The sequence below is a fragment of the Lissotriton vulgaris genome, chromosome 1_1 (assembly GCF_964263255.1).
Source record: "Lissotriton vulgaris chromosome 1_1, aLisVul1.2, whole genome shotgun sequence".
NCBI lineage: Eukaryota > Metazoa > Chordata > Amphibia > Caudata > Salamandridae > Lissotriton > Lissotriton vulgaris.
In genome coordinates this window covers 1,562,801,643-1,562,818,761 of record NC_141685.1, presented here as the reverse complement: position 1 = coordinate 1,562,818,761, position 17,119 = coordinate 1,562,801,643, and the positions used below count along the sequence as shown (strand labels likewise).

The 17,119-nt window shown below is 43.9% G+C and overlaps 1 protein-coding gene across 3 annotated transcripts in view; it reads left to right on the top strand.

Annotated features, from left to right (window-relative positions):
• The window catches only part of LOC147750815 (uncharacterized), a 702,597-nt gene that overhangs the window by 335,406 nt on the left and 350,072 nt on the right, over window positions 1-17,119 (top strand). For all 3 annotated transcript variants that reach the window (XM_086937011.1, XM_086937002.1, XM_086937022.1), the window contains one exon: window positions 8,880-9,013. In XM_086937011.1, the coding sequence (XP_086793137.1) occupies window positions 8,880-9,013 (134 nt within the window). The remainder of the gene's footprint in view (window positions 1-8,879; window positions 9,014-17,119) is intronic.

Below are 17,119 nucleotides of genomic sequence, written 5' to 3'. Positions count from 1 at the left end.
CAAGTTATTTGAATGGTAAAATTGATGTGTTACAAACTGGCGGCTCACTTCACTACGCAATTTCACTTTAACCCCTAGATAGACATGTTTCAGCTCCTGTTTGGAAATAATAATGGCGCTAGCTGGATCCGCAAAAACATCCAAATCAAACACATCTCTATATGATGTTAAAACATATTTAAGCCATGGGATCAGACTATATTTATCCAGACGGAGGCAATCATTAATGATTCTCCTATTGAAATCAGTTTCATCCTTGGCCCAGATAGATCTCCAGGCCATTAAAGGCCTCAATCCTATTAGATCAGTCAAAAAATCCAACCCAACCTCTTGATGAACCCGCTCATTAGAAGCTGAGGTTGTGAGGCAAAGAAGCCTCTTTAAAAAGTCATTTTCCGCCACTTGCAGATGATGACAGTGTCCCCAAACACCCGAACCATAGAGTGCCACCGGAGCACATCTATGTCGGTATATATTTAACATATCATATATACGACGACTTCCTATTTTAGAAGCAAATTTAAAAAAAACCCAGAAGCACCCTTACCCATCTTAGCCTTAATATTAAGTATCTCCGGTGCCCATGTGCCACTGCTACTAAAAGTAATCCCTAGGTAGCAGAATTTATCCACCACTTCAATTTTTTGATCCTTGAACTGGAATGATCTTAACTTCTTTACCTTCTTCCCACAAGCCATGATAAAAGTTTTCGGGTTATTGATTTTTAGTTTCCTCCCCTTTATAAAATCAAAAAAACTGTCCATTAGTCGCTGCAGGCCGACAGGTGTTCTAGATAATAGAACTGTGTCGTCTGCGTAGAGCAGTACGGGGATCGCTTGGCCCTCAACAAGCGGTGCATCAGCATTAACCAGTTTCAACTCTGAATCCATGGCATTAATAAAAAGGAGAAAAGGAGTGGGGCAAGGACACAGCCTTACCTAATACCTGATTTGACCTTAATCTTTTTGGTACAATTCCCCGCTTGGCCAAATCGAATCTGGGCCGACAACTTATTGTAAAATCTGGCCAAAAAGTAAATAATTGCAGCAGGGGCGCCCAGATCAAGTAGTGTGGACCACAATAAAGCATGATCCACCAGGTCAAATGCGCTGGTAAGATTCGCGAAACAGAGGAATAAAGAGCCCTGCTTGGCTCAGGTGTATTTACCAATAATTAAATCTAAGTTAATACACTGCTCGATGGTACCAAGGCCCTTGCGGAACCCAAATTGGGAATCTGCAAGGATACCATTAGCCTCTGCCCACTCTTCCAATCGCAGCAAGAGCACCCTGCTCATTATTTTTAGGGATGAATCTAGAAGGGAGATAGGGCGATAGTTCTTAGCCTCCCCTCTACCTCCCTTCTTACAGATTGGTATAATTATGGACTCACCCCATGTAGATCGAGTGCTTTCCTTGACTGTCGCATTAAAAACCTGGGTCAAAAGAGGGCCCCATAACAATAAATCCGCTTTATACAGGTCGACCGGCACCCCGTCGGGTCCTGGAGCCTTCTCTCCCTTGCTATTCCGGATAGCATTATCTACCTCTAGCGTTGCAATATTGAGGGGTAACTTTGGGCCTAGGACTGCAGCCCCAATCAACACCCATTAAGCCCCTGCTGCTAGACTTAGGCTGTACTTCATTTGATGAGGTTGCGGGATTAAGACCCCCTAGCCTATTGGAGGAGGCTTTGGACAACCCCCAAGTTGGCACCTTATGCCAAAGCACTAATGTATATTGGGAAAGCCGATTTGTCTTAAAAAATTAAATGGCTGCAGAAGATTAAAGGCAACCTGTTTGATATGAGGCTCAGCCACCTGTGGGAAGACCCAATAGGGATCTTACCTCCAACAAAATTCTAGTATAAAGCACTCTATTGGGATATGATTAGTAAGAAGACCCTGTTGATGGTGTGTAGTAGCTCCCTTACAGGTATTTTCCTGGAGCACAAACTCGTAACGAAAGCAGAAGCCTTATCCCAAAACTAGGTGATAGGAAATTATATCATCAATTTAGAGTGGGCACCCTTCCGCTAAGACCCTTTATGGCAAAATGGAATAAGGCTCTAGATACTAACTGTCCCACGGGTCCATCCCTGTAGAGTCGATAGCCCATGTACTGTTGGTGTGCCCAGCATACAAGGGCCTGCGTCGTAGGTGCGTAATTTTAAGCAAAGGTGCACCACAACAAGGACATGTGAAAATGAAGGTCTTCTAATTTGCACACAAGATATATTCCAAAGAAATTTTTCATATGAAACCGGACAATTTTTTTCTCAAAAAAGATTTTTCTTTATTCATTCCAAATGTTAAAGGACACAGCCGACGCGTTTCGTCCCTACGGGGACTTCTTCAGGGCAAAATAAGTAGTGGAAGCTCCTTAAGCGCGACGATGTTGTGTTGGAGAAGTCCAGTTGCGACTTCTATGGCCAAATCGTGTGTGGTCGCTGGAACACTTGTTCGAAAACGTCAAGAGTTTCGTATGATTCAATAAATAGCAAGATATTCTGTTGCTATTCGATAGGGGACCTACGGTTCCTGGAACTAGCATTCATGTGTAGTTTGAGAGAATTGGGATGTGTATTGAATGAGGAGACATCCCATGGGATCAATACTTTCAAGGATTACAGCGAGTCAAAGGATGTGCTTAGCCATTTGTTCAGTGGCTTAAAGCAACATGACCCCTTTCTGGTTTTATCTTAAGTTGTGGTATACAGTGGTCCGTACTCATTCGAATCCAGCTGTAGATTCGTCAAACCAACGCTGTTCCCGAATCGTCCGTAGTCGTGTGTCGTCCCCTTCCCGTCTGAACCAGTTAGTATAGAACCTGCGTCGTAGGTGGCTTAAGCCGTTGTGTTCCAATCTTGGCACCAGATCGTGTATGACAGCTTTGAGTATCTTGGTAACAAACACTTGTGCAGACATTGTTATTGCCACGGCAACATTTCTTAGCTGGACCTGGGCACTGCGAAGAAAAAATCTGGAGGTTGCTTTAGGAACTACATCCACTACTTGATTATGCCCACTGGCAAGTGGGCATCCCCATGATAGAATTTGTAGGAAAATGTTCTTATATGGATTCTATTTTATAGTTATTTCTGTTAAGTAACTGTTAGGAATTTTTCGATAATGCTGATATTAAATTTTGTAAAGAATTGTATGATTTTAGGGTGATATTTTATGACACTTTTATGTCTGTACTGTGTCTTTTATGATTGAAAATTATCGCATAGAGACTACCTGATGATGATGAGTTTTAGGATCAGTAAGTAATTCTAACTCGCACAATTCATATTTCAGATAGGTCCATGTTAAAGCTGATCAAAACGTTGTTGGTGATTCTACATTTCCGACAAAGTCGGACTGGGCGATTGGGCAAACTGGTAGTGCCAGAAGGGCTGGCATTACAAGTAAATGCTTGGGACTTTTTTTTTTTGCGGTTTGTGGGCCTATTTTATGGTCTGGTGGGCTTATTTTTACTAATTACTTCTCTGCTATTAACATAAACATTGCCTACAGCAAGCAAAATTGCATGCAGTCGCCCATATTTTTCAAAACACCTATCAAACGTGTCTTTAGAAGTTTGAAATTGTTCCTATTAGCAAATGTTTGCGATTTATTCATTTACTAGCAGCCCGCCCCAGCGTTGCTTGGGCCAGAAGGGGGCTGGGGGCAGCATTCCAGGTTTGCGTGCACCTTACCTCAGCGCTTGCTCCCAGTCACACAAACCCAGGCCCCCGCTCCAGTCCGCCTCACTTCACCGCCCCCCACTACTCTCACTTAAATGTCTGCACCCTCCAGTCCGCCTCACTTCACCGCCCCCCACTACACCAAGCCAGTCTACACACCCGCTGCAGTCCGCTATCCCGCTCCATTCCGCCTCACTTACCGCTCCTCCCCGCGTACTTCACCGCTCCTCCCCGCGTTTCACATACCTCACGGCGCTGCAGTCTTGCTACGTTCTCCGCTCCTCCATGCGCTGTTGTCCTCCATTCCGCTCCAGTTCACCTTACTTCACCGCTCTTCCCCGCGGTTCACGTACCTCATTCCCCCCAGTCTGGCTAAGTGTTCCGCTCCTCCCCGCGTTGTTGTCCGCTCCTCCTCGCATTCCTGTCCTCCGATGATGTCAGCATGCACGTTGTTAGCACACACAGCCGGCGCTACTTCTTAGGGACTACTTTTTTTTATTGTTTATTTTTTAAATAACGTTTATTATTATTTTTTTTATAGCCTATGTCCATCTACTGGACCCCCCTTTCCAACGCTGTATTGGGTGTTGCGATTATTGGTGTACTTTTCGAGTTTACCTGGCTCAAAGGACACCGTTCTCTCTTTATAATAGTAGTATATATATAGAGATTTATTTATTTAGCTCTTCAATTTGCTAATGGGGCCACTTTTTTGGGTTCCGAACCTATTTTCTGTCCCAGTCCAACCATGATTCCTGATGGGTTTTCTCCCCCAAATAAATTGGTTTACAGACACTTGAAATGAACGAAATCTAATTTCTTCAGTCTGGATGAGAAAACTGCATTTAAAGCATATGTGGGTTTTTTCACTCTGATTTGGCGGACATTAAACATTGAAAGCTGCTCAGCCTTACCTGGGACTTTAACAAACCTCCCAAGATTTATAGGGTAAATGGGGCAGAGAATATTTTTATATGTAGACAGCGTCAAGTCATTGTGTAAATTTGGCAACTTTCTTACTCAAATATCTTTCATTTGTAATTAAGAGCGACAGTTCTAGGTTAGGGCCATCAAAACATAATGTCTACCTTTTCCTATTGACTCAGTTCAATTTTGAGTCTTAAACCGAGGAAAGAAGATATTGGTTGTTCTGTTCAAGTCTGTAGTTGCTTTCAATCTATGCAACGTTTAGAGATGCCCTCCATCTAAAGCAGCAAGTGTCTCCCTTTAACAAAGGGACTAGTATCCCTATCTGCAGATGCCCTGGAAGATTTAGAGTGATGATGGATACACATACAAGTGTGGCGCCCAGGAGATATTCTGCGCTGAGTTCTGGATACATGTGCAATAATTTCATGGCTGTGTCCTGTATTGGGGAACCAGGTGTCCAGATGTAATTATCTTACCGTGGGCCAACAAAGAGATTACATGGATAGCTTTAAATATTCAGCTGGTCTATTTACATAAATGCAAATTTCTAGAGTGTACAACGTTTCAGATGATAGACTTTAGCCTTTCACATGCGTAAGTTAAAATTTCCTTTTAAAATGGGCATTTGGATTTGGATAATTTTTAGATTAAATAAGTTAATCTCAGGTGGGGTTTTAACATTCAGCCTCAACACACATGCCAACGTTTTTCTTATGAAGACAGATTTAAGTACCCAATGCAGGCTTTCTTAGACTATAGCCCCAAAACGAAATATGACAGTATGTTTCTCCAAGCACACAAAAATAAAAAATTGCCTGGTGTAATCAAAGTATGCAAGAGAATCTAGATTTAAACACATTAGGGGGCCTATTACGATGTCAGACTGATACCGATTCAGAAACAGGACCGACCTCCGGTCGGCAGTCTCGACCACCTGATTAGGATGCTACCAAACACTGTTCGGTTGCATTCTGACATTTCTCTACGAGAGCATGTTATGGCCATAAACCGGCTGTAGTACATGCTCCCATAGGGAAATGAAAGATAGTTTTAATCCCTGCACCCCGTGGCAGACACCTTAAGGAGTCTTCTATGGGGTACAAGGATTAACAGGGGGCACCATAGGTCCCCCCTTGGCCACCAACCATAGGCCGCAGGGTTAAGGGGGCTCTGCTAGGGGCTCCCAAGCAGGCTTTCCAACAGGGTTTCCATGTTAGAAAGGCTGGCATGAAAACCCTGCCAGAATCCGGGCATCATAATCCGGATGTCGTAAACCACCATCCATTTGGATTACGGGCCGGTTTTGATTGGCCGACGGGCTCTGTGAGCCCGTAAGAAGCCAGCCAGAAAGACTGGCTTGTTTCAATTCTGACCAGCTCAATCAAAATCAACCAGTCAGAATTGAAACCGACGATGTGGGTTCTAAGGCCCTTGACTTAAGGTCGGAGGCCTTATGACCGACATCGTAATAGGCCCCTTTGCGTGGAAGGAAGCAGAGAGAAGAGGCAAAAAGTTATGTAGAATAAGACCATCTGCTTTTATATTTAAAAAAATCTTCAGTTAAGTTCAAAGAATCTGCTGCTGTTGAGCCTTTTTGTGCAAATATTAAATATCTCACAATCATGATACATATATTGAAGTCGATCTCTTTGCCATGAAGCCCTAATTTGTCTCCTGTTGTTGGGTTCGACAGTGGAGATGGCGTAGGTCTCATCCTTGATATGCAAACCAGACTAAATTCTTGTCACTCTCTGCCCGCCTGTCTGTGCACTCTCTTGAGTGTTTGCTACCATACAGAGGTTTGTTACATGGTCCTCGCTGGGCTTCTGCTTAAAGAGCTGTGAATAGCTGGTCACAGCGCAAGAAACTCCCAAGTATGCACAGATGTTCTTGACAATTTCTATGCATCCCTCTTTGTACTTCCACTTGCTTAGGCCATGCATCCGCCAAGAATATGTTTGTGTCCATTGCAATATACATTGAAAAGTGCACAAAAGGACAACAATGGTGGGACTGAAGAATGTCTAAGGTTTCTGGACCCTAAAGGCTATTTTTGTTTTGGATAAGAGGGAATCCTAGTTGAGTTCATCTTTAGTTAGCCTTCCCTGATAGAATAGCCTCAATATTTTCACAGGTAAAGACCCCCCTCATACACCATACTCCAGGGAGTTCTTTCAAGCTTTTTAAGGAGGACTTGGCCGAGTAGAAACATGTTGTCACTGCAGAGAGAGCGATGGCTCAAATGTGTTAAGTTACAGTCTGTCTGTGCAGGAGCAACTTCTGAAATCATTCAGATATGCGATATGACAAGCCAAGATTAAGATTTAACCGGTATGGTGCTACTGAGGGCTGGTTGCACATAGGTCTGAGAGACTAGCACAAGGGTCAAACTTATTACTGATTGAGTTACTCGGGGCTCTGGCCTCCACTTTTGCAATTGGCAGCTGGAAGTGTGCTACATGTTGTTAGTACTTGGTCGGTGGGCACTTGTAAACAATAATACACAATTATGGTGCTGCTGTGTGGTATTTTAGATATTTAAATAAATCCGGCCGTACACATGCCCACATTACTTCTGCCACAATGTCCACGTGGCTGTGCATGATAGTCTGATAAACTGCTAGTTTGTTTTGCTTGCACCATGTGTGCTTGTTTTGTGCGTTTCTTACATGCATGAAAAGGTTATGGAGCTTCTTTAATTACTTATTTTCAACTCTACGATTTTCGTGCACTCCAAATACTTAACAGTAAATGCCCTCTTTCGTGCAAACACCAGGTGTGAAATGGGCATTTTAGTGCACTTTCAAAACGGTCTGCTCTGTGTAACGTAGACTTGGGTTATACTGGTGCAAGGTAGAAGTTCAGAAAGGTGTGTGATCTGCACTGCAAAATGTCTGTGAATACCCATTCAGTTACAACTGTGTGGGTTTGCGTCTCAAATGCGCTGCATTTTCTTCAAGACTCCTCACAAACTTTCTTGGGAAATGTACCTTTATGATTTAGGTCAACACCTTTGCAGTGGTAGGTGAAATCCTACGTTTTCTTAATTTGGGCATCCATGTCATTAATTGTGTATGCCTGTAAAAGCTTGTCCTTAGCGTATGTAGTGATAGTGTATGCATCTCACATGTACTATGGCCCAAGTGTTCATGAATCGTCTGCTGTATCATTGTATGACCGATCTTGGTGGTACATCTTGTTTGCACACAGGTTTATAGGCAACCTCATGCTTGATGCCTATAGTGGGGTAGCCTCTCAAAAGATGTTGCAATATATTTCCCTAATTCAATGTCGGCGCTTGGAATGGTACACTTTAGCAACAGCGATAATGCAAAACAAAGTGAGAGGGCCAGATGTATCAAAATGTTTTCCCCATTCTGTGTCTATGGGAAAATGTGTTGGTAGAAAGCCCATTTACTACGGGCCATATGTATCAAGTGACACATTTACAATATTTTTTAGAAAATTGTGAATGGTTTTGAAGGGGTACTTGCAAAGTTGCATCTGAGTTAAATCTGATGAGGTCCTCACGACTCATTCGGATGACTCTGTCGCATCGAATTGGCAGATGATCTACAGACAATATCACAACCTAACTCATTTGACATAGGTGCACACATTTAAGAAACTGTGCAGAAGAAGAGGCTGCAGCATTTCTGCAAACATTTCCAATAAAACAAAAATGCTGGCATTGGGGACCTTTAATTCTGGAAGTACTTCGACATTCAGTTTCCTGTCGAAAGGCACGCTTTCTTCATGACGGGAAACTAAATGCCGAAGTACTTTCAGAATTAAAGGTCCCCAATGCCAGAATGTTTGTTTCATTGGAAATGTTTGCAGAAATGCTACAGAAATGATCCTCTTCTTTCAAGAGGAGGAACCTAGATTGATATAAACATTGTCTAGTTCTTAATTACTTACTACAAGATTCACTAACTTAATACAGTATATGAATACGTTTTAAATAAATATTTCTCTTGTTTGTTGGCTGGTTGTTGACCTAGTGAGAAACGCGGAAGCACAATATTTAGCTCAATATTTTTATTTAAATGTAAACCTCTTCTTGCTTTAGTGAAGTAGGTGGCTGGGCTGCTCTCTAACCAGTGTTCCCAGCTGACATTAATGCAAGAGTAATCTGTGATGAGATAGGAAATATTTTTGCATATACAAACCAGCTGCCTTTTACTTCTTTGTGCATGCGAACTAAAAGCTTCTGTCTAAAGGGTGACTTAGACATAACTTTTTGTCCTTTTATGCAGCTCTCTATCACAATGAATCCCTCGCTGGGGAAAGTCTACTCATTCCTGGTCTTATCAGCTGGGTGCCCTCCAACTATTCCGGGTACCTTCATCCCAAGACCCAGCAGTCAGTACTGGACACTGTCAAGACCTGTGTAAGAACTTTCATCTCAGAGGTTTCTCATGTGTACTGCTTGCATTTCCTTGATACAAGATGCCAGATGTAATAAGTAACTATGAATAGAATTTTCTTTGCTCACGTTATAAAATTTGCTACATGCATTGCTAGAGGTAGAAAAAAGAAACCATTGAAAAATAACCCTTATGGGAAAAAGTGAATGCGAAAGGTTCAGGCAGGTCAGAATGACATCAAGGAGAGGAACATAAGTTGGTGTCTGCAGTTTTCCCCATTAGTGATTTTTGTGGCCAAAAGGGTCAGATGTCTAAAGTATATTTCAGAATCCTCTGGTTGAGACCTTCAACACTGAACATCAATAAATCCTCCATTCAGTTTATTCAGAAACGTTGTGGACTCTGTTGCAGGGTAGTGTTTACCAGTGTTGCTGATACAGACGACAGAGAACCTATCACAAACCCTTTACAAAGCGCACCCCTTCTTTACCCAAAGTTAAATAAGGGTAATAGGGGTTTTCAATGATAAGAATTAAAAGTTGGGCAGTGTTGGTGCCAAATGTGTTTATCGTTTGTGAAACTGATGGTAAAGTATGGCAGCAAGTGTAAACATAGGCTTGACAACATTGACTTCTACTGGTCGATAATGCCATAGTGACACTGATGTTTGCCAGTGGGATGGGCATTTAGGCCTCTGGCATATATGATGTCTACTGCTAATACGTATATTGTTGAGTATGGCACATGGTATTGCATACAAGTCGCAATACAAGTGCATCTTTAGACACCAATAGAATTACTTTCCAAGATGATTGTTGGGCTTTGGAACTCGTTCCGAAAAGATTTACCCCAGATAACCAGAGACATCTTTAGGGGTGCAGGCCTAGTGCTATGTCAATGGAAGGCGGGGTTGGGTGTCTTAGTGGGCATCGCAGAGGTGGGAGTTTAAGAAAATATACTTTAGCACTGTGGGCAAGTTGGACAACGTGCCATAGACTGCCAAGCAAAGTGAAGCAAGGGAGCACTGCACACCATGTGAAGGATCAGGAGGTGATCTACAAGATCGTGAAATCCAAGAGGGGATTACACAAATTACCACTTTGCACACACTTAAGTGCGGATTGATTAATTTGCCCAGAACCATGCAATGTTGACTCTAGTAGCCAACGCCAGGATTTGAACCTGTGTCTCCGAGTTGCAAAGGATGCCGCTTGCTCTGCTAAGCCACATCTCCTTGCTGGGCCTAAAGTGACAATATGTGGGTCTCTCCAGCTACCATTACCCATCGTGCTGAATCGTCTTCCGTGGCCGTTCTATGCACAATATCCGATTTCAAGATTAGGTTTTATTGGAGTTTTTCTCTTTTGACGTAAGACTGGAGAGCATCCATAATGCCATCTTCCACAAAGGAGAGCCCTGTGCATCTGCACACCATCTTCCAAATACCTAACATGCGAACAGTGACTAACACACTGCTTCATCTAAGACTTGGGCATGGGATTCCCTGGAAAAAAAACTATCATTGGTCCTTGAGGAGAAAGCAGCCAGCTTAAAAGTACTGCTACTCTTCTCTCAGGCACTTGTAAACATATGTGTACCTTAGCTCAGCGTCAGTTATGCTATTAGGAGCACTGCTCAGAATCCCACAAATGATGGTGAGCTTTTCCTGCATTGGCGTACACACTTTAAATGTGCATGTGTGCCCTGGCCTGCTGTTGGGCATTAAGGCTGCTGTGGGCCTTAATGTAAGCAAGGAAAATGAGTCCTTCTTTCCTCTGGTTCAGTGGTTGCAGACCGCCACAAATGAGGAGCAGTGGGCCATTCACACCCCTCCACCTGAGTGCCATTGAAACAGCTGCCCTTCTTCAGTACCCTACAGTAAATAAGCTGAGGCGTCTTGGTGCTAGTGTCCCAAAGGAAAAGCCATATAGAGACTACTTTGTAAGAGAGGAAAAGGGCCAAGTTTTTAGCAGTTTGCTAAAGTGTGTCAGATTTGGTTGCCATCTCAGAGAGAAGCATAGTGTTCCAAAGTTTGCTTGCCAAAAAGGGAAACTTCTGCATCTCCGTCTAGCTTTGTGAATTCTTGAAATGGCCACTAATTTAGCCAAACCAGATCTAAGAATACAGGGACGTGCCACACAAAAATCTTCTGAAAATAGAGAGGGTCCGTTTTGTGAAGTGCTTTGTGAACCATACACAAAGCTTCGATTTTTTTACCCTCCCACAAACAGGAAGCCAGTGAAGGCCAGAAATTCCCAGCGAAATGGAGCGGATATTAGGAATTTTTAGGAGCAGCTAAGCCTCCGCATTTTGCAAGGATTGAAACTTCAATTGCAAGCGTTTTTGAATTATTAAATAGAGTGCATTGCAATAATCAATTTTAGAAATAATGTGGTCCACATTTACCATTTTTTGAAGATGCAAAGGGATAAACAGAAACACGTTTTTCTGAACCCTAGGTAGGAAGAAGCAGGAAGATGTGACGTGATTTATTTGCTCGGAAAACAGAATTGTCCATCAAAGATAACCCCCAGATTCTTAACTTTCAGAGCTGGAGAGGGAAGAGGGCCAAGATTAGAGGGCATGTCTGTATGCAAGCGCTGCTTTCTTTTTAGTTCAAATTTCCTTTCTCGTGCTTGCATGCACGTGTTGTATTTTATTATGCATGTTGTCTTTTGAATGTTGTCCTTCATGGCACGATCCGTGTGTTCCACACTCCAACGCGAATCGGGTCGTTGACGGAGAGCAGGCAAGGAGGTGCAGTTGGTTGCAGTTACTCCTGGCTTCAAGACCTTTACCAGGGGGCTTCTCTACTTTGGAATAAATCTTATTTTTATATTATTCAACTTGCCTGACCATTGCTCAACAATGAGGTGTCCCAGAATGAGATGTTACTTTCGAAGAGAAGCAGCTCCTTTTTCTGAAATTCAATTTGAGGCCGTTTTCCTGCATCCTTGTTGCAAACTTGTTGGTGACCTCATTCACGTCATTCACAACCTCATTCACGTTACATCACGTCACGTCATCGTACGTAAGAGACTGCAGAGAAACCATGGGACCAGATGAGTTTCTCCAGGGGGGTGACATAGATGTTGAAAAGCAGGGGGCTTAATGATGACCCTGCGGCACCCCACAGGGAAGAGAAAACGGGTTAGAACTAAATCCCCCAAAGGCCACTATCTGATCTCTATTTGATAGTAAAGATATGAGGATGGGGAGCATTGCGCCTCTGATCCAGATTGCCTCTAGCCGGTAGACAAGTAAAGAATGGTTTACCATGTTAAACGCGGCAGAGAGATCGAGCGGAATAAGTACAACCCTCACTCATTATTTACCAGCATTCAAATCTCCTTAGTAGCAATGGCTGGGGTGGATTCTGTACAATGCTGGGATCTAAAGCCAAATTGTGATGAGTCCAAAAGATTGTTAGCATCAAGAAAGGACATAAGGTCCTCACTAATAGACCTCTCTAGTATTTTCACAGGCAACAGTAAGCGAGAAATGGGCTAATGGTTTTTAGTGTCACGAGGGGCCACAGAAGGTTTCTTTAGAAGAGAAAGTACTAACGCCTTTTCCAAGCTGCTGGTAATTGTCCGGAGCTCCAAACATTATTTTGGAGTTTTGTGAGATACACAGATATCGCACTGGAGACCATTGTGGAACATGAGCCCATAATTCTATCGATGCCCAGGCTGCTGGCACAAACCGCCTCTTAGTTCCCATGTTGAATAATTACCAAATAAAGAGACGGGCGCTGGAAGCAGGAATCAAGAACAGAGTTTAATTCTCATGAGGAGAGCCAGTCATTTCGGACAAGAAACACAGTGTCTTTCGGGAGGTGCTCTGACAAGTGAGCTGAGACTCTTGCTTTTATACCTTACAAAACACTTGATAGTACAATCAGGACAGTATGACGCAGAAGGAAGACATCCCTATAATCCTCGTGTCAATCCTACCCCACATATGTTCACAATGGGGACCCTTGACCTGCTGATAAGAGGGGAGGGCAATCACGCAGCTGAGTGTTCCGCCAACAGTTTAGGATGTGTGCGCCTGATCATAGCCCAGGGGGTGGGGTGGCCAGGATCAATAGTGGGTCCTTTGAAGAGGAGTGACTTCATACAACAAGGGCAGTAAATGGTATCTCCTGGCTTAGGCGATGGCCTCGGACATGTGTGGTCAGCCGGACTCGGGGGAAGGGGTCATCAAAGGAGTGGTATTCATGCTGCGTGGACAATCGAGCGCGGAGGGAAGGCTTGTCAACAGACGGGCATTCATGGAAGGGAAGGAGGTGTTGGTCAGGCGCGGCCGTGACTCTCAAGGACAGGGCCTTGCAGAAGAAGAAGATTTATGACTTGCCCATGTGAGGAGAAGGGAGGGGTAGCCAGGGTGGACACAGGGACGGAGTCACACAGAGAGAGAGAGAGATCTGATGACCCGTACATGAGAGAGCGGGGGCAGTCAGGTGCAGCTGGGGAGGGCTACGTCAGTCAGGGCGAAGGATGCCTCTTCAAGAGGGAATGGGGGGGTTTTGTGCGGGTCAAGCAGGAGAGTTGCCTTTCACAGCAGGGTCGTGCAGAGGGAGAGGGTTTCATGGTCTACGCATGAGAGAGGGGGTTTAAGATACGCGCAGGAAAAGGCCATGGTGCCTAGAATGGCTGTACATATGCATAGGGGTATGGGCTCTTACTGGCAGGGTGATACGGTCAATAGTTTACAGTATTCATGGTGCTCACAGGGAGAGGAGTGGGAGAAGAAGGGGAATGAATGCTGTCTATGTACATCAATTTCTTCAACTTTCACAGTCGCCCCTTTTTACATAACAGCAGTCATTTTTGCAATTGATGGGTTTACAGGTAGACAGGCATCGTTGATGAATTAGCATTTTGTCGATACTAACATTTGGCGTATACTCATAGACAGTTGAGGTGATGGGCAGAATGCAGCACATAGGAAATTGCATTTCGTTGTGTTCCTGACAATAAAACGCACTACATAGCATAAATCTTTCTAACTTAAAAAATGTGACCAATGAACAGTTTTGACCAGGTAGTTGGGAGCGGAATTCAGTTCAATACGCAAGATTTCTTGCGTCACAGTGTCTATTTATCAGTGAGCCATCACTGGTAGGCTCTAGTCCGTGTACTTTCGTTGGCGCTGTTGAGCACCGGCGGTGGAGCTATAGGTCCAGCTCGGTTCTATCCTTACGCGTTGCAGGGTGCGGTCAGTCCTCTGCTGTTAGACCACAGTCCTGTTCCCTAAACAATCCGTTTGGTGGCGCCTTATGCTCGGCACCTATATTTTCCGTGGCAACACCCCATTCTCACTGGAATGCAGTTTTTTTCCTTTGGCAAGAAGTCACGTGGAAAAGAGGGTGAGGGTGGTTCAAATAGTCGATGGGAGAGAGCGGAGTTGGGTCAGAGTTCCTGGGACACACAAAAGGGACCAAGGGAGCAAAGGATAACAAGCAGGCAGGCCCATCAATCGGGCCCAAAGAAGGGGGACAGAGACTCCAGGCACACGTGGGTTAGCAGACGAAGGGCTTCAAGGCGGCCCATCATTTTTCATTTTCCACGTTGAAATTGCGGTCTCGTCCCGTATCTTGTTGCTCTGCAGCTCCACCTTTGGTCGAGGTCACACGTGTCCCAAGATCTGCAGTCAGGCTGTACGTCACATCTGACCCATCTCCTTCGGTGATCGCGAATCTTTGAATAGGTACAAAACAAGGTTTTAGAGAAATGACAGAAGAAGATATCTACGTATGTGAATTCCTCCCCCAATTCTATGCATTTGGGAGATACGCTCATTGGTCACAGTCAGAGGTCCATTACCAAGCAGTGCATGTGTCAGCGTTCCTACTGAGTTCATGGCATGTTTATTCATCGTCCTATTTATAACTCAAGTGAGGACAAATGAGATTCCCATCAACTGTGCATTACATCATATTCAACATTACGGAGCATTTCACTTCAGGACTGGCTAACCTTTTCAACCAGGGCGGGGGTGCCATCATCGAGAGTCAGGCAAAACAAGTTTTTCTCGAGGGACGACAGTTACTCATGGTCATCATATTTATATCCGGGACAGCAACTGGGGTCTATCAAAATGGGGCGGGGATGCCTCGGGCGCTCGCGCTTGGGTGCAAAAGGGGGTGGGGCAATCTGGGCATTGGGGGTCAATCTAGACGTTGGCGTTCGTCTCTGAAGAACAGACATAAGGTGCCATTGACATACAGTTCCCCTATAAATGGCCAGATTGGGGGACCTTAGTCGTCTTACCTGTCCTTTCCTTCTCAGCCAATTCGAGTTCATTCATTTTTGCAGAAAGGAGAGGTAGTAATATGGCGAGATACAATCATTTTAGTTTCGGTCAATTTCGCTGAACACCTTTGCGTTCAATATGTATCAAATCAGACTGGTGCCGGTGGGGCACAATTTTTAGCAAAAAGAGGGAGAGAAAATAGGGAGACTCTCATAGAGAGCGAGAGTCGTCCGCAATCTAAACGAGCCATTTGGTACACGTATGACATGTAGAGAGAGAGAGAGAGAGAGAGATAAGGGGGTGGTGAGAGAGAGAGAGAGAGAGAGAGAGAGAGAGAGAGACGTGTACGAAAATAGGTCATTTAGTGCGCTCACAACACAGAACAGCAAAGGTCAGGTAACACGCAAATACAGACAGAGGGAAAACATAAATCCGTACATTACACACACACAAACTCAGATAGGGAAGACGGCACATGCATTACATATATATAAGACATTCACGACAAGACAGGAAACAACAGGTGGCCAACAAAATTCATATTATATCCTACGTATCTTTATTATCCTATTTATCTACGTGCTTAGCTCTTTCTACCCTTCCCTCCTTTTCTTTCTCGCCCGTTATCTCTGTGAGTGTTCTCAATTGCCAATACTTACACCTCGGTTAGTCGATCAGAAATTAACCTGGTCGCGCTATTTACCCATGGCTGGATCTTAAACCATTTTTCAGTTCCTTCCTTTGGTGGGAAGTTCTCCAGGCTGAGGCAACGGCAAGTATTGATCGGGAGAACAGTCAAACAGCTTGGCTATATCTATAAGAGTGTGAGAAAGGGGGCAGTGCATTTTGAACATCAGCAACATTTCTAACTTCCCAGACGGGTGGTGCCGTGGTAACCCTTACCCGTATATTTTTCTTTGTCCTTTCCCTACCTAGTCAAAACGTCCAGTTACATTATTTAACGCGTCATTTCTTAGTCAATTTTTCGTCATTCAGTACCTGTCCAGTTTCTATGTCAGTCCGTCCTTCCAGTCGCTATGTTCTAAGGAGGGACAGTCATGTTTAAGTCTACGTCTTTTAAAAACTTATCGTTATGAGGACTATGCACATATTCCCTCCTTCCCTTTTCGTCGGTGGTTCGACCATCGCTCTCCCATATTTCAGCCGACGTTCTGACGTGACCTGCAGAAGGGAGGAAAAAGAAGGGGTGGGGGGGCAGCATTCAAAACACATCAGCGCGCATAAATCCGAAAATGCTTTTACCTACCACATACTCGACCTATCTCCGCGTACTGCATTTCTTTACCATCTTGGCGTTTAAGCCCAGAGGCACCAGTAATGTCAGACATATAACCATTAATGATCTGTGTATCTACATGAGTTACTTGGTCACAACCCCTCTAGTCGGGTGCAAGGGTAACGGTCAGGTGGCATTTCTGTGGTGTCGTTTTAAGTGCGTCTAAAGCATTTTCCCAGCCGCCTGTGACACATAATACAGTTTGCTAAATATCTGGTCCTCTTTAACCTTCAAATTTCATCATACTTATTCTTCGCTCGTTGTAGTAAAACATCCAAAACTCAGTAATGCAACTGCTACAACCATGCTTTCTTTTTCAAAATACTTTTAATAAAAAGTGTTGAGGTACAAATACAGGCCTACAACTCAGTGGGCCGGCTACGAAGCACATTGAAACTGTACATAAGAAGAACGAAGTTGGTGGCAGTTCATTGCATAAAGTGCAGCAGTGCAATAAAATCGTATTAAACTTCCCTACAGAGCAAGCATGATGCATGTCAGTAATTCATCTTTAATAAATTCATAAATTCATTATCCAAGTTCATTCGTTACCTAAATTACACCAATTCAT